The following is a 22,981-nucleotide window of genomic DNA, read 5'->3' on the forward strand; positions in this document are numbered from 1 at the left end:
AGACCTGGCTCAAAAGCCGTAACTGTCAGAGGGACCCTGGAGTCCTAGTGGACGATCACTTGACTATAAACCAGCAGTGTGCAGCAACAACCATAAAAGCTAATACAACCCTGGGTTGTATAAACAGAGGCATAGAATCAAAAACATGTGAAGTATTAGTCCACTTTATAAAATCCTAGTAAGACCACACCTGGAATACTGCAACCAATTTTGGTCACCATACCACAAAAAAGATTTTGAGACTTTGGAAAAAGTTCAGAGAAGATCAACTAAAATGATCAAAGGCCTGGAGACTAAAACATAGGAAGAACGGCTGCAGAAATTGGGTTTGGCTAGTCTAAAGAAAAGAAGAAACAGGAGTGACATAATAGGAATATTCCAATATTTGAGGGGCTGCCACAAAGAAGAGAGCGTCAAACTATTCTTCAAAGCACCAGAGGGCAAGATAAGAATCAATGGTTGGAATCTGACCAAAGAGAGAAACAACCTGGAATTAAGTAGAAAGTTCCTAACAGTGAGGACAATTAACCAGTGGAACAGCTTGCCTTCAGAAATTGTGGGTGCTCCATCACTGGAGGTTTTTAAGAAGAGACTAGACAGTTGCTTGTCTGAAATGGTATAGGTTCTCCTGCTTCAGCAGGGGGCTGGACTAGAAGACCTCCAAGGTCCCTTCCAGCTCTATTCTATTCTACCTTTAGTATTTGAGAAATCCTGAATGAAGTACCAGATATTTGGATGACAGCAATTGCTGTTCCTATAGTCAAAAGAAAAGTGGGGAACATAGAAAAATGCAGCAAACCATAGAACATTCACTCTGATACTGATGTTTGGGGAAATTCTATTATAAGAATAATATCTGTATGCATTTGGACAAAAATAACCAGAGGTGAACATAAATTTGTCAAGAAAAATAATACTACACTGACCAGAACCAGATCCAATATTAGTATTGTATTTTCCTTCCATATTACCACAAGAGATGAGATTTTACATATATTTTGCCAAGAATCAACCCTTTTGAAGCTGGGGTTCAATTTATTCTGATTTCACTAAGAAGGTTTCAGGAAAAAAAAGATGTTTACAAAAACTCAAACCCTCACCAGATTACAAGTTCAATGTTTAATGCATAATCCAGCTACATTCTACATTTATTATCAAAATCAGATTCACAGATTCAATAATCTCAATACAGACCTTTATCCTATCTTTAAAATATGCTGACAGAAAAGCCTAACTTTTCATTCCATGGAATATGCTGCAGAAAAAGTTTGAGTTTGCCCACAGTTCTGCTGTAAAAATCTCAATTTAAAAAGCTCTATATCTCTATTTTTTTTTCTTCTGAGTTCATGTTTTGGTTATTTCAAATATTAAGAATCTGGGCATATGACCAATTCTACACATTAGTTTTAAGAAATAGTACTGCTGTGTTATTTTCAGCATAAGAAGCGAGATGAAATCACTGTGCTATCACCTTTGGGAATAGTTTTTTTCATTCTTTTAACATATATATTCTATTTTTAGTATTTTTTTGAATCTCATTTTTTAATTTTTATGCAACACACACACATATTATATATATATACACACACACCAAAAATATGTTAAATATTTAAACATTAAAAAGGTAATTAGATACTTGTTAAATGATACAGATCATAAAGTGAATTGGTATCAGAACATTGATGTGGACCAAAATAAAATTTATAGATAAGGTTAGTGAGTCTACATATAAACACCTGTGAGAATTCAGACACATATTAGTATATATAAAATAATTAAGAGCAGATATTGCTTATGTATAGAAGACCTGTTTAATGGAAATGGATAAATTTATATTAATAAAGAATTGGGTAAGACAGGTGTACCACACAGATACTTCGACAAAAGCTAAAGGTATAGACATTTTGGTTTGAAAGAGATTCTGAATTGATGTAGAGCAGTTTATTACTAATGACAACAATTTATTACTGATATAAATGGGCTTATTTAATTTTATGTCCTAATATAGCAGAGATTGTAATAGCTATGGTTAATGTTTATGGATCTAATTTACATTCCCTTATGTTATATGAATGTTCTCAACATTTGAATAAGTGTGTTAACGATGTCATAAGAGAGTTTAGTGAACTGTTGGTTCCTGAGGTTGATAGAAATATGCCAGCATGAAAGTGAGGGAAACAATATTTATTCAGAAGAATTGAATTTAATAGACCCTTGGCGTTTGATTTGTGCTTAGATTGTAAGCCGCCCTGAGTCTTCGGAGAAGGGCGGGATATAAATGGGATTTTTAAAAAAAACACTAAAAGAAAATATACACTTTATTCACATATCTATCAGAATTTCTTTAGACTTGACTATTTTTTAATGACTTAATTTTATATATATCAAATTCAAGAATGTAATATTAAGGTTTGTTATACATCTAATTATAATGCAGTCATCTTTAGATGTATATTTCAAAAACTGATTATGGTATTGGGAAATTGGCATTTCAATGTTATTCTACTGAATGGTAAAAAAAATGTACATCAAATACGGATAGACCTTGCAATATCTTGATTTGAATTCAGAAACACAAAGTGTATGAATTTTTGAATGGGAAGCAAATAAAGTACATATTCACAATTATATAGTAAATTGAGAATATATCAGATTAAAATATAGAGGTGCTTTTAAATAAAATTAATTTACCACATTTAGATGTGGTACTTCTACGTGCTCCATTATATGAGGTAGGGATTAAACAAATAATTTTAAAAATGGCAAAATACCAGGATTAGATTTCCACCCCCTATTGAGTAGTATAAAACATTTATAGAGCTTTTGATGCCAAAACTTCGTATGAAGATATATTTGGTAAGATAATTTTATCATTGGCATTTAATCAGGATTATATTATGGTTATACTAGAAGTAACTAAAGGGGACGCTGTGGCTCAGTGGGTTAGGACGCTGAGCTTGTCGATCAGAAGGTTGGCAGTTTGGCGGGTCGAATCCCGAGTGCCACGTAACAGAGTGAGCGCCTGTTACTTGTCCCAGCTTCTGCCAACCTAGCAGTTCGAAAGCACGTAAAAATGCAAGTAGAAAAATAGGGACCACTACAGTGGGAAGGTAATAGAGTTCCGTGCGCCTTTGGCATCTAGTCATGCCGGCCACATGACCACAGAGACGTCCTTGGACAAGTGCTGGCTCTTCGGCTCTGAAACAGAGATGAGCACCGGCCCCGAGAGTCGGAAACGACTAGCACACATGTGCGGGGGAACCTTTACCTTTACCAGTAACTAAAGAACATATTCAGAGTCCTAATTGTCCTATATCATTAATGTTGATACAAAGAATTTAACAGAAATATTAGCAAATAGATTGCAGTAAATAATAATATTTACTATTAAAAATGATAAATTCAATATTAAATGCTGAAAAAACCTTTGACAAAATAAATAACCAATACATGATTGCTCTACTAATAGATGTGGATTTCCTTTTAAATTATAAAATGGATTAAGGTTTTAAATGAGTTGCCTACAGTGAAGGTTAATGGAATGTTTTCTATTTTTCTACTATTTAGAGCAAGGGTCCCCAACCCCTTGTCTATGGACCGATACCGGGCCATAGCATGCCAGCAACTGGTCCACACAAACAAGCAAAGCCTCATCCGTGGGATGCAGACAGCACACAAAACCATGCACTCTCCGGTCTGTGGAAAAAACTTTCTCCATGAAACCAGTCTCCACGAAAAACCTTTCTCCACGAAACTAGTGCCCAAAAAGGTTGGGGACCTCTGATTTAGAGGAATCCGACAAGGTCTACTTTCACCTTTGCTTTTTAATATTTGGCTTGTGTAATTAAATAAAATAGGGAAACCTACAGAGTAGTATATAGCTAAATTGAATACAAATTTTATTTGCAGATGACATTCTTTTGTTTATTTCTAAACCTCATATAATATTCTAAGAGACTGGACAGCCATTTGTCTGAAATGGTATAGGGTTTCCTGCCTGAGCAGGTGGACTAGATGACCTCCAAGGTCCCTTCCAACTTTATTATTATTATTGATCATCGCACAGTCAGCCAGATGTTCAGACTGGATTTGGCATTTTTGTCTACCTATCGAGTCCTTACCAAGGACCTGGGATAGGCAGATGTGGATGTTTGATGGTATTACAGATATTGTCACAGGATGGAAGCAGTTTCTAGTAAGGTTGCCTTTTGCAATTGACTAACGCAAATTTGTCAATGCCAATGGTGTTCAAGTGGTGCTCCAGTTGTTTTAGGATTGCACCCAAAGCGCCTATTACTATTGCTACTACCCTTGCTTGCCTTTGCCACAGTCTTTCTATTTCTATTTGTATTTTGTTATCTTCTCCAGTTCTTTCTCATCTATTCTTTCTCTTTCTCATCTATTCTGCTGTCTCCAGGCACTGCCATGTCCACTATCCAGACTTTTTTGTCTTTCTTATTGACAATTGTTAAGTCCGGGGTGTTACGTTGCAGGTGCTTGTCTGTTTGAATTCTGAAGTTCCAGAGCAGTTTAACTTTATCTTTTCTATGACTTTCTCTATTTTATGATCCCACCAGTTCTTGCTTACAGGCAAATGATATTTCTTGCAGATCTTCCAATGCACCATTGTTGCTACTTTGTCATGCTGCTGCTTGTAGTCAGTCTGTGCCATCTTCTTGCAGCAGCTTACCAGGTGGTCCACTGTTTCTTCAGCTTCTTTGCATAGGCAGCACTTACTGTCTATTGCTGTCTTCTCAATTTTGACTTTGTATGCATCTGTCCTTAAGGCTTGGTCTTGTGCAGCCAGAATTAGTCCCTCGGTCTCTTTCTTAAACTTTCCTGCTCTTAGCCATTGTCAGGTCTTGTTATTATCTGCATTCCCAGCTATTTTTTTTAATATACTGGCCATGTAGTGCTTTGTGTTCCTATGCCTCTATTCTGTTCTTCATTTGGTCTTTCTTGTAGGCCAGTTTGGTCTCTCCAGTAGTCAGTAAGCCTTCCTGATAAACTAATTTCAGTGCATCTTCATCATTGTCCTTCAGATATTCTTCCAAAGCCATTTTTTCTTCTTCAACCACTTGATGTACTTGCAGCATTCCACGTCCACCTATTTACCTTGGTAGATAGAGTCTGTCAATATCACTGCGTGGATGAAGAGCATGATTCATTTACATTATTTTTCTGGTCTTCCTATCCACTGCTTTTAGTTCTGCTTGAGTCCAGTCCACTATTCCAGCTATGTATCTAACGATTGGAATTGCTCAGGTGTTGATTGCCTTTACGGTATTTCCTCCGTTGAGTTTAGACTTTAAGATCTTCACACTCTTGATGTATTCACCTCTAATCTTTTTCTTGACTTCAGTGTGCTTAATGTTGTCAGCTTGAAGGATACCCAAGTATTTGTAGTAATCTTCCTCATCCAGACTTTTAATGTTATTTTCATGGGGCATCTTGATTCCTTCAGTTATCACTATTTTTCCTTGTTTGAGAGTAAGTGTGGCACATTTGTCCAAGCCAAACTCCACTGCAATATCTTGGCTATATATAGACAGACAGTGTTCAGCAGCGATTCTATTTCAGATGATGTTTTTCTATACAGCTTCAGATCATCCATGTAAAGGAGGTGGGATAGTCTGGCAGATGTTTTTGATGTTTGATAGCCATGTCCTGAGTTATTCAGTATTGTTGACAGAGGAAACAGTGCAATTAACAAATAGTAAGGGTGATAATGAATCTCCTAGAAATATTCCTCTCGATATTAACCTCTCCCAGTCTTTCATCATTGACCTGCAACTGTGTCTTCCATTGTGACATCGATCTTTGCACAAATTTTCTGATGTTTCTACTGACTCCTGTTATTTCTAGGCACTTGATTATCCAGTAATGTGGCAGAGTCAAATGCCTTTTTATAGTCAATCCATACCACATTCAGGTTGGTCTTCCTTTTCTTGCAGTTTTCCAAGATCATTTTGTCTATTAGGAGTTAATCTTTTGTTCCTCTGCTATTGGGGCGGTTTTCTTTCTGTTTGAGTGGAAAGAGATTGCTTTCAATTAGATGCTGTTATACTACATCAGCTACCACACCAGTTAGCAATTTGAAAGTTGTTGGTAAGCAGGTAATTGGCCTGTAGTTGCCTGGTGTTGCCCCTTTTGCTGGATTTTTCATTATTAGGTAGGTTTTCCCAGTTGTTAGCCACTTTTCAATTTCTCCTCCTTTTAGTATATTGTTGAATTGCTTGGTAATGAGTGGGTATATAAGTTAGATGTTTCAACCAAAATCCATGCAGTTCATCTTCACCTGGTGCTGACCAATTCTTGATCTTCCTTGCTCTTTTTTCTACCATTTTTGTTGTTATTGCTAGTTCTTTCATTTCAACTTCTATTTTATTTGCATCCATCTCTTTTAACCTAGCCGCATCCTTGTTGTGTTTCTTTGGGTTATCCCATATCTGCTTCCAGAACTGCACTGTTTCTTCCTTGTCAGGTACTGACTCATTGCAGTTTCTCCATTGATGGATTGGTAGAAACGTTTCTGATTGGATTGAAATTGGAGGTTCTGCCTATAATTTGCAATTCGAGCTTCGTATCTACTGATTTTCCTAGCTATAGCTGTTATTTGCTGCTTTATTATTTCCAGTGCTTCCTTGATCTTCCTTGTTTCTAAGTGGTATTTCTTGATTAAGTATTCTTTGGTCTTCTTGTTCTTCAGCTTCTTTTCTTTAAGCTGTTCTAGCTTGCTTGTATGTGATCTTAACTTGCCAGTCTTATTTTCTAGTCTAACCTTCCATTTTTGTGGTGCACTATTTGTTTGCTTTTCTTCTTTGTTGATTTTGCATCCCAGGGATTCAGTTATGACTGCAGCTGTGCTGTACATTAGTTGGTTTGTTTCTTGCAGTGAATTGGTGCTTATACTTGATATTGCAGTATTTGCATCTTTTAATGCTTGTGCTAGCTGTTTCTTTGGAACAAGCTTCAGTGCAGGCAGCCTTATTCCGTTGTTTTTGTGCTGTTCTAGATGCTCAGTTATTCTTTGTTTCAATTCTTTTATTTCTTTAGTTAGAGGGCTTTGTTCTTCCTGAGGAAGAGGTGCCTGGTTTCCAAATGAGAACAGTTGTATATATCTCTGCTGGATTCCTTCACTGCCAACTCCTCCTGGCTTGCTTCAACATTCTGAATTACTTCTGGCAAGGCTTTGATTTCTTTGCCCTGGATAAACCTTTGCAGTTTGTCCAATTCTGTTTCTGTGAATACTTTATGCCGTATTATGAACTGGCATTGATCTGCTATTCTCTGTTTTGTTATTTCTGATTCTGGATTTTGTTCTTTCCAGAACTGGTGCATTTGTTTTAGATACCCTCTTCTTGTTGGACTTGATCTGTAATAACAGATCATTATTTCTTTGTTTTCAATCACTGTGTCTTTACGACAGGTAAACACCTTTTCTTCCAGTAGTTCTGCAGCTGCTGGCCCTGTTGCTCAGCCAACAGTCCTGAGTCCTGTAACCCATTTTTCATCAGATATCCAGGAACTCCAACATCTAGCATAGACCTTGTTAACCCGGGTAACATCTGAGCCGGTATGGCATTCTGAAATTTACATCTCACCATATTTTTTATGGGAGAGACTCTGTCTGACTCTTCTGATGAGACTTGTCCAGTATAGTTGAACCTCTGGCACAGCTCTCATCTTCCTTATAGTACAGAAGCCCCACAACCACGTCAAGGTAGTGCATCATCATCATCATCATCATCATCATCATCATCATAAAACTTTTATTCATTAAACATGAACCTCAGTCAACTGAACATTCAAACTGACTGGCACTAATGGTTGACACGGGTTGCTACCAGCATCCTAGGTATCAACCAGGTATCTCCTTAAAAAGTAAGATGTTCTGAGTAGTGCAGTTTTTTGTAGTTTTACTGGAGTTATTGCAGGAAGTTGCAATTTCTTGATGTATTTTGCAATGTTTTTGGACATAGTTCCCAGTGCCCCGATGACAATGGGTATCACTGTTACACGTTTCATTATTATTATTACTGATGTAATAGATAAGATGCCTTTAGTAAAATAGCAGAAATTAGTCTAGATTGGAACTCAGTGAAAATTTTGTTACTCATCCATTCAAGAAATAATGTTATTTCTTAGAGTATGGAGTTCTAAATTATTTTTTCTCTGGAATGCAAAAGAACTAGCACAAAAAAAAGGAAGGACAAGTGAATGAGGCAAGTTTGTTTAGAGAATAGTTTGATTGAAAAGGAGGAAATAGTATGAAATACAGGATTTATCTTGGCAAAGGCAGAAAAAGAGATAGAAAGAAGATGCTTCCAAGATCTAAACAAGAAATAAAGAAACCTATTTCATTTTACTATTTATTTTTGTCCTGTTTTGTAATATATTTAGAAAAAATAGTTAAGCAATTTGCCAAGGAACTTATGAAGCATATCTGAAAAACAATAAAAATGAAGGCACTAAATTATTAGAAGACTGCTATAGTCTTAAAAGAAACTTTTATAGTTTGTAAAATGCATATATTTATGGCAAGTAGCAATATAATACATTGAACACACTGAATAGCTTTGACTTTTTAGGTATAGGATGAAGCATGTTCCTGTAGAATACAAAGATTTCTATGTCTATCTCTGGAACCTTTGTTACAGAGAAAAAAAGATTCATATGAACATTAATATTGGATTAATAAATCTCTGTTAATTTACCTTAAATTCTGTTACCGACTTGTACTCATTTGCTACAATTTTTTCTTTCATTGTACCAAAATCCATAGGATGTTTTATTATCATGGAATAGCCAGGAGCAATAGCATCAGTGACTGGAAAGGCAAAAAAACCATGAGGATCCTTCCTAAAAAAAAGCATAGAATATTATATTTAGGCATAATATTGCTACATATCGATGTCAATTAACAACTTTCTGCAATATGCAATACCTGAAGGCAAAGCCAAGGAATGGAAAATATAAAGAACTGAAATACAATCCCTAACCCACCAAAGTGCCCAAAATCTTAGAGCATCTACCACAAATAAATATCTGAGCATAACAAATATTCAGCATATGCCATTATTTCCAACTGGATGTGCAACCTTATGACAGAAAAACTCTTCTATTTTTCTTCCTAATGAAAGCAGAAGAAAGCAAGATTGTCCTTTGGGGTGATTAAATGGACTTGGGCTCCCCTGGAACAAACAAGCTGAAGTAGCCAATGCTGCCCAGAATCCATTTTGGGTCAGCAGCAATCATTATTCTTTTTCCTTCAACCTCTCTGTTCAAAATTGCCAGCTCTTTCTACTCCTTTGCCAGCAAATCAACTCCCCTTTCCTGAGTGTTTATATATGTGAAAAGTATCCTAGAATCATAAATGTGTAGAGTTGAAAGAAATCACAAGAATCATAAAGTCCAATCTTTCCTAATGTATCAAAAATCAAATAAATCTCGAGAAGACTCTTGGGAACCTTCCCATAAAATGGATAAGCTACAACCTTCTTAGAGAAACTGTTCTATTATTGTATTGATCTTACAGAAGATTTTCTTTGTATTTAAATGAAATCAACATAGCTGCAACCTATTTCTGGATCTACTTTCTATGTTGTAGAGTTCCTGACCGTCTTTCCTTTGACATCCTTCTATAGGTACCTAAACAATGTTATTATGAACCATGGTGTTACAGTGGTTAGAATGTAATACTGCAGGCTACGTCTGCTGAATGCCAGCTGCCTGTCATTTGGCAGTTCAATTGTCATCGCCTCAAGGTTGACTCAGACTTCCATCCTTCCAAGGTCGGTAAAATGAGGACCCAGATTGATGGGTGCAATATGCTGAATCTGTAAACTGCTTAGAGATGGCTGCAAAGCACTATGAAGCAGTATATAAATCTAAGTGCTATTGCTATATCTTCTTCTGTTTACTAGACTGATATTCTGATGAGCAAACTGGGCTTATTAAGTTTTAATACTTCCTTACGTAACTAGATACTTGGCATCGTTACTGGTAGGCCCCAGTTTGTGTGAGTTGAAAGAAAAGTTTCCAATTCCATCTTTTTGAGTATGGGTTCCCCACAGGCTGTGTTTTGAGTCCGCTTGATGATTTATGATTGCTATGCCAAGTCTGCTACGAATCATATTGTGATGCTTGTGGTTGACATAGCAGTGGTGGGTCTTATCCGGGATGATAACAGAGATTCTTATAGGGAGGAGGTGAAGGCTTTAGTGGACTGGGCCACCAAAGATAACCTCATTTTGAATGTTAATAAAACAAAGGAGATCATTGTTGATTTTAGAAAGAGCCGGCATAGTCACATTTCACTTTGTATCAAGGCTGCAGCTGTGGAAGTGGTCAATAGTATTAAGTACTTGGGGGTGCAAATAACTAACAAACTAGTTAGTCTCTTCATACATTATCTTTAGGGAAGCGTTTGCATTTCTTGCATCAGATGAGGAAAGCATATCTTTCTCCTTCTGTTCTGGCCAATTTTTACAGATGCATGATTGTTGTAACAAACTGCATCACTGTTTGGTTTGGTGGTAGCAGTTCCTCAGATAGAAGGTCCATACAGTGAGTGGTAAGGACAGCTGAGAAGGTTATAGGAAGCTCACTTCCCATTATTCAGGATACGGCTTATAACCGATATGTGCTTGAAGCTTGAAGCATTAATAGAGACCCCACACACCCACTTCACGGTCCATTTTTGTTGTTTCCCTATGGGAGGAGGTTTCAAAGTATTTATAGCAGAACTACTAAATTCTGTAACAGTTTTGTTCCTTATTCCATCCATCTTATAAATTTGCAGGATTCTTCTTTTTTGCCATGCATATGTATACAGAGCCTTGGTGGAGCAGTGGGCTAATGCCTCCTTAACACCAGCTGCCTGCAATTAGTGCAGGTTCGCATCCCACCAGGCTCAAGGTTGACTCAGCCTTCCATCCTTCCGAGGTAGGTAAAATGAGGACCCAGATTGTTGGGGACAATTAAGCTGACTTTGTAATAATGCCGCTTGGGGGTGTGTGAAAGCCCTAATAAGCAGGCATATACATAGAATGAAGGCTACTGCTAAGCTTGTAAGCCGCCCTGAGTCTTCGGAGAAGGGCGGGATATAAATGGAATTAAAATAAAAATTAAAAAAAATAAACTAGACTGTGATGTTTCTCTCTGGTGTGTGTGTGTGTGTGTGTGTGTGTATACATAATGGTATTTTCTGAGAACTGAGTGGAACAAAATTTCATTTTAATGTATGCTGATTAGTTACATTTAAAGTGACAATAAATTTTCTATTCTATTCTTTTCTATTCTTTCATCTTGTCCCAGTAGAGCAGACATGTCAAACCTGCAACGTCAGATGAGGATGTATTAGAGCTTTTTTCCCATTGCCGGCAATGGGGTGGGCGCGGTTTCTTCATGACGCATCTGGCCTGCAGTAGAGTATCTCTGTATTATATTTGTCATCCTCCTCTGAACTTATTCTAAACTGCCAATATCTTTTGGCTATGCCCAGAATCATAAGCAGAACTCCAGATATGGTTTTACTAGTGTGGAATAGAGGGGAATAAAGATTTCTCACATTTCTCATGCAATGACTCTAATGTAGCCCAGAATTGCATAAGCCCATCTAGAAGTTGACTTGCATTGTTTATTCATGTGCAGCTTGTTGGCAATGGCCATAATCAAATCTTTTTTTAAATGACTGTTTCTAAGCTAAAAATCCCTCAAATTTTATGTATGTCAAATGTTTTCCTTCATTAAACTTTCTAACTTAGATTTATTCCTATTGAAGGATACCTTGTTGCTCTTAACCAAGTCTTTCAACTTGTCAGATTAGAATGCAATCTTGTTCTATCTTCCCAGGTTGGTCAGACCTTCCATTTTGTGTCATCCATGAACTAACAAGTAGTCTACCAATTCCTTTATCTAAATTATTAATAAAAATGTTGAATAGTATTTGTCCCAAAAGAGACCCATGTTGACTCTAAGTATAGTTGGTCAGTTGTGACCCCTTTACTGTAGAACCATCCAAACCATACCGTACTTTAGCTATTTGTCAATGAATACAACACATGGAACCTTGTTAAACATTTTGCTAAAATCACAGTAAATTATATTTGCTGTATTCCCCCAACTACTAAAATAGTTGCTTTGTTAAAGAAAATAGCATTTGTCTCAAATGGCCTATTTTTGACTCTTAGCAAATCACAACATTGTCTGTAAGAAACTTACAAATGATTGGCTTTATTATCTGCTCTAACATATCTTTCCAAGTATTGACGCTAGGATCACTGTTCAATAATCACTAGGATCTTCTATTTTTCCTTTCTTGAACAGGGAGACATTTGCTCTTCTCCAATCCTCTGGCACCCCCAGCCAGTTCTCCAGGACTCCTCAAATGCTACTCAAATCATTAGATCCTTTAGATGTAAAGAAAAGGCAAAATAGGAGTTGAGTTTCTCTATTTTTCTTGCTCATCTTAATTTTTTTTCTACAGAGGCTATGAGCCTCTGTTATTTTTTTCTTCCTATTCATATATTTTTAAAAAGTCATTATTGATGAATTTTGCTAGCTTAGCTTTCCTGACCTCCTTCCTACTGGGCTGAAACTTCATAGAGTAGATATAGTGGAGTATCAGTACAACTTTGATGAAGACATAGGATTGGTAAGGATAGGATTTACTTTCCAAGGATTGGTAAGTAAATGACAATTCAGTCTTAAGAAAGAAGGCATAAGAAATAAATTTAAAGTAACCTGCCATGATTCTTTTTTGGTACAAGAGGAAAAAAAGGGACACTCTACCAAACTTTCAATACTCTTTTTTTATATTCTACAATAGTATGGTAGAATTTTTGAAATACTTGCTCTGTTTCATGACCTAGCTTGAAGAACTATAGACTTCCATGGCTGTTAGCCCTTCTTCTATTTCTTATAAGGAATCTTATTTAATTTTACTTCTTTGCAACCTGCCTATTTAATCGTATTGGCTCCTTTAGATGTCTCCTTATTTTTCCCCCCTCATTGATAGTGTTTGAGATTACATTAGTCTTAGTTCTATTTTCAAGAGTAAAGGTTAGGTAAAGGTTTCCCTATCCAGTCGTGCCTGACTCTAGGGTACAGTGCTCATCTCTGTTTCTTGGTCAAGGGAGTCAGTGTTTTCTAAAGTCATTTTCCATGGTCATGTGGCCAATATGGCTATCTGCAAAAGGGACACAGAACACTTCACCTTTCCATCACAGTGGTGCTTATTAATCTACTTACATTTGCATGCTTTCAAACTGTGAGGTGGGCAGGAGCTGAGGCAGGAACGGCAGCTCACCGCACTTGGGTCTCCCACATGGAGTGTTAGCTTTCCAGCTGACAAGCTCAGCATCTTTAAGTGCTTTATCAAGAAGTCTCTAACAATTACAACCTCTTTGGTTTTAGAGTTTTATTCCCAGAATATCTTACTATTTGTCCGAGTTATTAAAATTGGCCCTCTGAAAATCTAGGCTCTAATTTTTTAAAAATCTATGTAATTGTTAAAATCAAGAATTCTAACAATAAACATTTTTACTCAAAGTTCCTACCACTTTGAAATTTTCAATCAACTACTGTCTCTGATACTATAGACTGAAGCCCAGAGTTGCTTGACAGTGTAATAGACATCATATAAATTTAATCAGTCAATCAATCAATCCAAGGATGTAAGGTTGCCTAGGGGGGCTTTTGCCCAGGTTCGCCTGGTGCGCCAGTTGCGGCCCTATCTGGACCGGGAGGCCTTATGTACGGTCACTCATGCGCTCGTGACCTCTCGCCTAGACTACTGTAATGCTCTCTACATGGGACTTCCCTTGAAGACTACTCGGAGGCTCCAACTGGTACAGAATGCGGCCGCGAGAGTTGTCTTGGGAGTTTCCCGGTACTCCCATGTTACACCTTTGCTCCGTGAGCTGCATTGGTTACCAGTTGTCTTCCGGGTAAGGTTCAAGGTTTTGGTTATGATCTTTAAGTCCCTACATGGCATGGGTCCGCGATACCTCGAGGACCACCTGCTGCCGGCGTCGACTCTCCTCCGCCCTGTGCGCGCCCACAGAGAGGGCCTCCTCAGGGTGCCTCCTGTCAAGGAATGTCGACTGGTGGCCCCCAGGGGGAGGGCCTTCTCTGTGGGTGCTCCGGCGTTATGGAACCAACTGCCGGTTGAGCTCCGGATGGCATCAGACCTCCGATCCTTCCGTCGCGGGTTGAAGACCCATTTATTTGAACTAGCGGGTCTGGCCTGATGGGGGTACATGGGTTTTTTATAGGCTTGTTTTATTATTTTTGTTTTAACTTGGGCACTGATTTAATTGTCTTTTAATGTTTGTATTGTTATTTATATTTATGCCCTGTGAACCGCCCTGAGTCCCTTTGGGAGAAGGGCGGTATACAAATCTCAATAAATTAAATTAAATTAAATTAAATTAAATTAAATTGAAAAGGGCAAGGGGGAAAAAACAAAAAAGAAAAAGGCAAAGAGGAATCAGAAATTATCTGACTTCTTGTTTAGGGGACAATTAAATTTCCAAGATCCCCTTCATGGATAACTGCCTTCTTGTGGCGAAGGGGCTTGCGTAATTCAATGAAGCTATGAGCTATTCCGTGCAGGGCCACCCAAGACGGAAAGGTCATAGCAGAGTGTTCTGACAAAACATGATCCACTGGAGAAGGAAATGGCAACCCACTCCAGTATCTTTGCCATGAAAACCCTATGGACAGTACCAAACGCTGGAAGATGAGCCCCTCAGGTCGGAAGGCGTCCAATATGCTACTGGGGAAGAGCAAAGGACTAGTACTAGTAGCGCCAGAAAGAATGAAGCGACTTGCTCAAAGCCAAAAGGACGCTCAGCTGTGGATGTGTCTGGTGGTGAAAGGAAAGTCCAATGCTGTAAAGATTTTTTCTCCATAGGAACCTGGAATGTAAGATCCACGAATCAAGGCAAGCTGGATGTGGTCAAACAAGAGATGACAAGATTGAACATCGAATTTTGTCAAGAGAATACGATGGTCATAGCAAACACACTTTTCCAACAACCCAAGAGACGGCTCTACACATGGACAATCACCAGACGGTCAACACAGAAATCAGATTGACTATATGCTCTGCAGCCAAAGATGGAGAAGCTCTATACAGTCAATAAAAACAAGACCAGGAGCTGACTGTGGCTCAGACCATGAGCTTCTCATTGCAAAGTTTAGGCTTAAACTGAAGAAAGTAGGAAAAAGCACTAGGCCACTCAGGTATGAATTAAATCATATCCCTGTTGAATATAGAGGTGACAAATAGATTTAAGGAATTAGATCTGATAGATAGAGTGCCTGAAGAACTATGGACAGAGGTTCGCAACATTGTACAACAGGTAGCAACCAAAACCATCCCAAAGAAAAGGAAATGCAAGAAAGCAAAATGACTGTCTGAGGAAGCTTTGCAAATAGCTGAGGAAAGGAGGGAAGCGAAAGGCAAGGGAGAAAGAAAAAGATACACCCAATTGAATGCAGAATTCCAGAGAATAGCTAGAAGAGATAAGAATGCCTTCTTAAATGAACAGTGCAAAGAAATAGAAGAAAACAATAGAACAGGGAGGACCAGAGATCTTTTCAAGAAAATTGGAGAGATGAAGGGAACGTTTCATGCAAAAATGGGCATGATAAAGGACCAAAATGGCAGGGACCTAACAGAGGCAGAAGAGATTAAGAAGAGGTGGCAAAATTACACAGAAGACCTATACAAGAATGAGCTTAATGTCCCTAATAATCACAATGAGGTGGTCACTGACCACAAACCAGACATCCTAGAATGTGAAGTGAAGTGGGCCTTAGGAAAGCTGAGCAACAACAAAGCTAGTAGAGGTGACAGTATTCCAGCTGAGCTATTCAAAATCTTAAAAGATGATGCAGTAAAAGTGCTACACTCAATTTGCCAGCAAATTTGGAAAACTCAACAGTGGCCACAGGATTGGAAAAGATCAGTTTACATTCCAATTCCAAAGAAAGGCAGTGCCAAAGAATGTTCAAACTACCGCACCATTGCACTCATTTCTCATGCTAGTAAAGTTATGCTTAAAATCCTACAAGCTAGACTCCAGCAGTATGTGGATCAAGAACTACCAGAGGTACAGGCAGGATTTGGAAGAGGCAGAGGAACTAGAGATCAAATTGCCAACATACGCTGGATCATGGACAAAGCTAGGGAGTTCCAGAAAAACATCTACTTCTGTGTCAGAATCCATTTATATCATATTCATAAATGGAATGTTTCAAACATTATCCCATGGATTCTGTCATCTCCCGAAGAGAAGAGGATAGATGTGTATTGAACCGGCAATAGGCATTTCAAAGGAAAGGAGAAGCCTTTTGAACTGGGGAAACAAAAGGGGGGGCTAGCATCTGGGTTTTGTCACGGTAGACAGCAATAAACAAAAGGGTCCTAACTTCCTCTTTCCCACGAGATGGATGATACGAGAGGAAGGATGGGGGGGGACTGACCAAATGGGGATTAAGGGGGGTTAAACCGGGAATTCTTTATAAGGGTTTACATCGTGGAAATATTAAGCCCTGTCTCATTTCCTACAACCGAGCATGTCATAGTAAAGATTTCTTTTGGACCAAAACCCTGGCTCCAAGAGTTTTGTCTTCCTAAGACGTGGTTTGGGGTGGGTCCTGACATTCTGCTTCATTGACTATGCTAAAGCCTTTGATTGTGTGGATCATAACAAACTGTGGCAAGTTCTTAAAGAGATGGGCGTACCACACCATCTTATTTGTCTCTTGAGAAACCTATATGTGGGCCAAGAAGCAACAGTGAGAACTGGACACGGAACCACTGATTGGTTCAAAATTGGGAAAGGAGTCCGGCAAGGCTGTATACTGTCACCCTGCCTATTTAACTTATATGCAGAACACATCATGAGAAAGGCAGGGTTAGAGGAATCAAAAGTTGGAATTAAGATTGCCGGAAGAAATATCAACAACCTGAGATATGAAGATGATACCACTCTAATGGCAGAAAGTGAAGAGGAACTAAAGAGCCTCTTGTTGTGGGTGAAGGAGAGTGCAAAAGTTGGGTTGAAACTTAACATTAAGAAAACCAAGATCATGGCATCCGGCCCTCTCAATTCCTGGCAAATAGATGGGGAAGAAATGGAGGTAGTGACAGATTTTATTTTCCTGGGCTGCAAGATCACTGCAGATGGGGACTGTAGCCAAGAAATTAAAAGAAGCTTGCTCCTCGGGAGGAAAGCAATGGCAAACCTAGACAGCACACTAAAAAGCAGAGACATCACCCTGTCAACAAAAGTGCGTATAGTCAAGGCTATGGTCTTCCCAGTTGCAATGTATGGCAGTGAAAGCTGGACCATAAGAAAGGTTGAGCGCCAAAGAATTGAGGCCTTTGAACTGTGGTGCTGGAGAAGACTCCTGCGAGTCCCTTGGACTGCAAGGCAATCAAACTGGTCAGTCCTAGAGGAGATCAACCCTGACTGCTCTTTAGAAGGACAGATCCTGAAGCTAAAATTCAAATACTTTGGCCACCTAATGAGAAGGAAGGACTCACTGGAGAAGAGCCTAATGGTGGGAAAGATTGAGGGCAAGAGAAGAAGGGGACGACAGAGAATGAGGTGGCCGGATGGAGTCACTGAAGCAGTAGGTGTGAGCTTAAATGGACTCCAGAAGATGGTAGAGGACAGGAAGGCCTGAAGAAATGTTGTCCATAGGGTCGTGATGAGTCAGACACGACTTCGCAGCTAACAACAACAAATTTCCAAGATATGTCTTCATAAGTTTTTAAGGCTTAATTTATCTGCCCAAAGTTCTTCTGGGTCATTTGGGGGTCTGCAGCAAACTCCTAATAAGATATCCTTCTTGTACCATACCTTTTTATCTTGAGCTAGATGCTTTCAACACTTAATTGCCAAACAATCCAGTGAACCTTTTAACAGCATTTCAATGTAGATAAAATTAAAGCATAAAGAATTCCAGAAATGTTCCTCATAGTTTCAGAGTATCATTTTACATTTACGAAAGCCTCTCAGAGTTTTATCTGTCACATCTTATATCAAATAAAATCACTGAGGTTATTTAGAGTTTCTACTTAATACATTCCATTTTTTCAGGACTGAATTGTCATTTCCTTCCTTTTAATTTCATTGCTTTCTTCTCCTTTCTGAAAGCCAGATCTGTATTTGTCACATCATCTCATCCATCAGAAAGAAAATAGACACATAATCTTTCCCCACCTCCTTTGCTTGAAGATGGGCTGAGCAGCTTGCCAAGTTTAAGGGACAAGTATGGCAGAGCAGAACTAGATGTAAGTGGGAGGTGTCTATCCCTTCCTTTACATAGCAAACACAAATGGGATATTGGACATGACTGAAAATCAAGTTCCTTCATCCTGGGAAATAAGCTCTAATAATTTTGGAGGCAATTCATAAGGATGGGATTTATGGGAGAATTTCAGATGAAAATGACAGACAAATTGTGATGGCTAGACACTCTTTGTTCCCTCCCACTAATTCTCTGATTAGATTAGCAGTCTTCTTTCCCATCCATTAGAAAAAGAATGAGATAGTATAGGAAGAGGTGAAGAATGGGCGCCCCTCAAACAGGGAGCAACTGATGATATATAGTTTTTGATCTATGTCAGAATTGGGACTAGAATTTCTGTTATAGTTTTTAAATGAGTTCTGCCTAATTTTATGACCCTTTTTCCCATGGTTGTTAAGTGAATCATTGCAGCTAAGTGAATCATAGTCATTAAGCAAATCTTGCTTCCCCCATTCACTCTGCTTGTCAAAAGCCATCTGGGGAGATCACAAATAGCAATCACGTAATCCTGGGAAATTGCAACCATCAAAATATATGCTACTTGCCTAGCACCTAAATTTTGATCAAGTGACTCTGGGGATATTGCAAAGGTCGTTAAGTGTGAGAACTAGCTGTAAGTCACTTTTTTCAGCACCATTATAACTTCTGTCACTAAATGAATTGTTTTAAATTGAGGGCTATCTGTATTCTGAGGCCTTTTCTTATTGCAAAGAATAAAGTGAATCATTCTGGTAAGGAAATTTCCTATGATCAAAATGGTCATTGCTTAGCTGGAAGATTGATAATAAAACTCAGGGAAACTGTGTCCCATGGTCCAGGAGGAAAGGGGAACAGCTGGAGCAAACCTTAGCCTGGCAACAGACAGGATGACGCTTGTCTCTGACATTCATTCTCCGCCTTGTCCATAAAAATTCTCTAAGCAAAATTTGCTTACCTGAAAATAAGTTCTAACAAGTTTGGTAAAGATTACCTAAATAGACACATAGGTGAATATACTGAAAAGTATGTTAGCAAGAAAGAGAAAGCTGACTGCACATTTTTAAGTTAAGTATTAGGTTTATTAACTATTAATGCATACTTCATTTGGTTTCCTCTGGTACTCAACTAAAGCTGTGCAGCACTTTGCAATCAGTTGTCAAAAGATGATTTGGAGGGCCTGGGAACTTTAATATGTTAGAGATAGGTTATGGTACTTTAAGGTGTTGCATGCAAGTTTGTGCTTATCATGATCCAAAACCCTGTTAAAAGATCAAATCCAAAACACTTTTCCGCCTTGTCTGGTACAATAATAAATAAAAGTGTTCCTGTGAAGCTATTGAGGAGAGAATATTGAACGTCCAAAGCACTCGTATTTTTAAAACCAGGACTCCTATTCTCACTTTCAAACAAGATTAAAGCAGACATGAATCTATATGAAAGATTTACTTACACACTCAATAGAAAATAAAGTCAACTTTAAAACACCTCTTAATCAGAGAACCCATTGTTAAGCACCTAAATTTCAAACTCAAAACAGCAACTGTACATCTTAATATATTTATATATTATATATTCTTACCTCTGTAACTGACGAAGGAAATGTTCCAATAATTGTTGAATAGGAGTGCTCTCATTTTCTGCTACAATCCAACATAAAAAAATAGGTTTTGATAGTAATTCTCACGTTTTCTCCATTCTAATAATATAAGCTACTTCTACAGAGGTCTTCTACTATTGAATATGTTTCTGAACAAGAAAGATAATAAATTAATCATTCATTTAAGAAATACATACTCTATCTTCCTCCCCAGAAAAAGGACTAATCGAAAGAGCTTATGAGATATGCAAATGTTAAAAATAAAATTCATTAAAATATACATAAAAAGAAATAGCAAAGGCCCAAAATACCCCAATTAAAATTGCAATAAATAAAATTAAATGACAGATAAATCAAGTATCTTCTAAAAAATACTAGAGAGATACCAGTGAAGAGGAAGAAAAAATGTGGAGTTTTACATATGGGGCAACGTAGTAAGAAGAGCATTATGCAGGCAAACATCAACAAACCTTAAACACATCAGTACATATAAGAAGGTTGAGCAGATCCAGACTTATGCTGAAGGAAGTATTTCAAGCAGCTGGACCCAAATTTGTTTTGAATAGATCTCTGAATGATCTCTTTCAAAAGTTTCTTGTAGAAAGTTTGAGAACAAAACTGTTTCAATACATGTAGTCCTTAATTTACAACCATTTGCTCAGTGACCGAAATAGACTTACGACCACTGTCCATTGCAGCAACCAACTGGTCATCAAAATTTGGGTGCTTGGCAGTGTGTTTGCCTGACCCCATTATACTGAGAACTGAGAAACCTCAGTCAACTAGGTCCACTGGCATGCAGAAACCTGCCAAAGACTGGAAGCTCTCAGCCAGTTAAGTCCAGCAGTGCATAGGCTTTGTGCCTCCCCAGCATCACTCACAATAATCCTGTCCTTTTGTCTATTGGTCTGCTCCCTACCTCTCCTATTCCCCACCATGCACAGAAGGCCTCTGTCAGCTAGGCCCACTGGTGTGTGGAAACCTGCCATGGGCTGGAAGGCCTTGGGGAACCAGCAAGCAAAGTTCCTATTCTTGGCCAGGCTTGAGAAGTACTGCCTCTTTAACCTTGAGGAAAATTGCCTTTGCTAGCATTCTAGCTGAGCACAACTTTCATCTGCTGTAGGGAAGTGACAAGTAAATGGACCGGGCATGGTGAGCAGAAAGAAGGCCAGTGGAGGAAGAAGGCCAAGCTTCTTGAAAGGGGGTGGGGGGAGGAAGGAGGACTGTAAGCTGCATGACTTAGTTAGTTGAGGTCTTCTGAGGCATGCAGAAGGATGCCACATGCCACTGGGCCTAGCCAACTGAGGTTTTCCAGATGTGGCAGGGTAGGGAGAAGGCCAGGTTTCTTGGGAACTACTGCCTTTAATAAATGCAATAGAATTCACAATAGAATTCACATCAGGAAGAGCTGACAATTAATCAAGTAATTCAGCTCTGCTGGCCAAACGTCTAGGATACATTATAACTGGCTTCACTGATACAAAGATTCTTGGATATTGCAAGCTGAAAGCAATCCATAATATTTGAGCAAGACAATTAAAAAAGATGCCATCAAGATGGTGTTGAAACTTAGCAAACATATAATTTTTCTCATCAAAAAGATATAGTACTAGATTCTTAATAACAAATAGAACAGTGTTTTTGAAATAGTTTGGAAAGAGACAACAGGGCAGGGTCAGGGGCCTCCAGCATAAGACCAACAAGAGGCCCCTGATTAAGTTCTTAGTTAAGTTCTTTGTCGGGTTAGGGAGGGGGGTGGGAAAAGAATATGGTGGTTCGGCAAAGGGGGCCCTTCCATCAACCATAGCGCAGGCCAGGCCTACGACCGTTCACGAAGGTGAGGAACGGGGTCCAGTCGCCGACAAAGCCCAGTGGCGAGCTGACGTACAAACAATTCCCAGGATGGTAGGGAACGGCAGAAGGTGCACAAGCAGAGGGCCGTACCGACACCGGGAGGGTCATCTCCGCTCTCTACAAGCGGTGAGACACTCCGACCCTCTGTACTTCCCCCGAGGACCCGGGAGCGGAGATGTGCAGCCGCCTGAGCTCAGGCTGGTCTACCTAAATGCCAGGTCCGTTGCCAACAAGGCTCCCCTTGTTCGAGACCTAGTGGAGAGGGAGCGCGCGGACCTGGCTTGCATCACGGAAACCTGGCTGGGCCCAGAGGGTGGTGTCCCTCTGGTTGACCTCTGCCCGCCTGGTTTCCAGGTGCTGCACCAGCCTCGGGCCCATGGTAGGGGCGGAGGAGTGGCAGTAATCATCAGGGAGACTCTTAGCCCGCGGGAGACCACCGTCCCTCAGATAGTCGGGTGTGAGTCTCTCTTTCTGAGATACGGTCCGGGGGTGCAGTTGAGCCTGCTGCTGACATACCTTCCACCTAATCGCGCAGCGGCAGCCCTGCCTAAGTTACTCGATGTCCTCTCGGGGTTGGTGGTTGAATTCCCCAAACTCATGGTTTTGGGCGACTTCAACCTACCGTCCCTAGGAGGATCATCCGAACTAGCTCGGGAGTTCATGGCTTCCATGACGGCCATGGACCTGTCGCAAATAATTTCAGGACCGACTCATGAGGGAGGCCACACCCCCGACTTGGTTTTCTTATCTGGACGGTGGCGTGATGATCTCGGTGGGGGCTCCCCAACCATTATGCCCCTGTCATGGACCGACCATCACCTCCTACGGCTAGACTTCCGCTTTGCCACCCTCCGCCGTGGGTGCGCGGAACCAACCAGATGGTACCGCCCCAGGCGCCTAATGGACCCAGATAGGTTCCAGGCAGCGCTTGAGAACCCACCTGCACTCTCTGCTCACAGCTCGGCAGATGCCTTAGTGGAAGCCTGGGAAAGGGCAGCCACGGAGGCACTTGACCGAGTTGTACCCCTGCGGCCCCTGACCCGGCGCAGATCCCAGCGAGCCCCATGGTTCACCGCGGAGCTCCGGGAGATGAAGCGTCGGAGACGGGGCCTAGAGAGCCGTTGGAGATCCAGTCGATCCGAATCCGACCGGTTGCGACTAAGAATCCTCACCAGGTCTTATCTCGCAGCGATGAGGGTGGCGAGATCCAATTATTTT

The 22,981-nt window shown here is 39.7% G+C and overlaps 1 protein-coding gene across 8 annotated transcripts in view; it reads right to left on the bottom strand.

Annotated features, from left to right (window-relative positions):
- The window catches only part of BRD9 (bromodomain containing 9), a 122,863-nt gene that overhangs the window by 70,435 nt on the left and 29,447 nt on the right, over nucleotides 1–22,981 (bottom strand). For 7 of the 8 annotated variants that reach the window (XM_081343169.1, XM_081343163.1, XM_081343166.1 and 4 more), the window contains 2 exons: nucleotides 19,892–19,952; nucleotides 8,718–8,862 (listed from right to left, as the gene is read on the bottom strand). In XM_081343169.1, coding sequence (XP_081199295.1) covers nucleotides 8,718–8,862; nucleotides 19,892–19,952 — 206 coding nt within the window. The remainder of the gene's footprint in view (nucleotides 1–8,717; nucleotides 8,863–19,891; nucleotides 19,953–22,981) is intronic. The other variant, XM_081343164.1, reaches the window with a different exon arrangement.

Source organism: Vipera berus (assembly GCF_964194415.1).
Source record: "Vipera berus genome assembly, chromosome: Z".
NCBI classification, from domain to species: Eukaryota; Metazoa; Chordata; class Lepidosauria; order Squamata; family Viperidae; genus Vipera; species Vipera berus.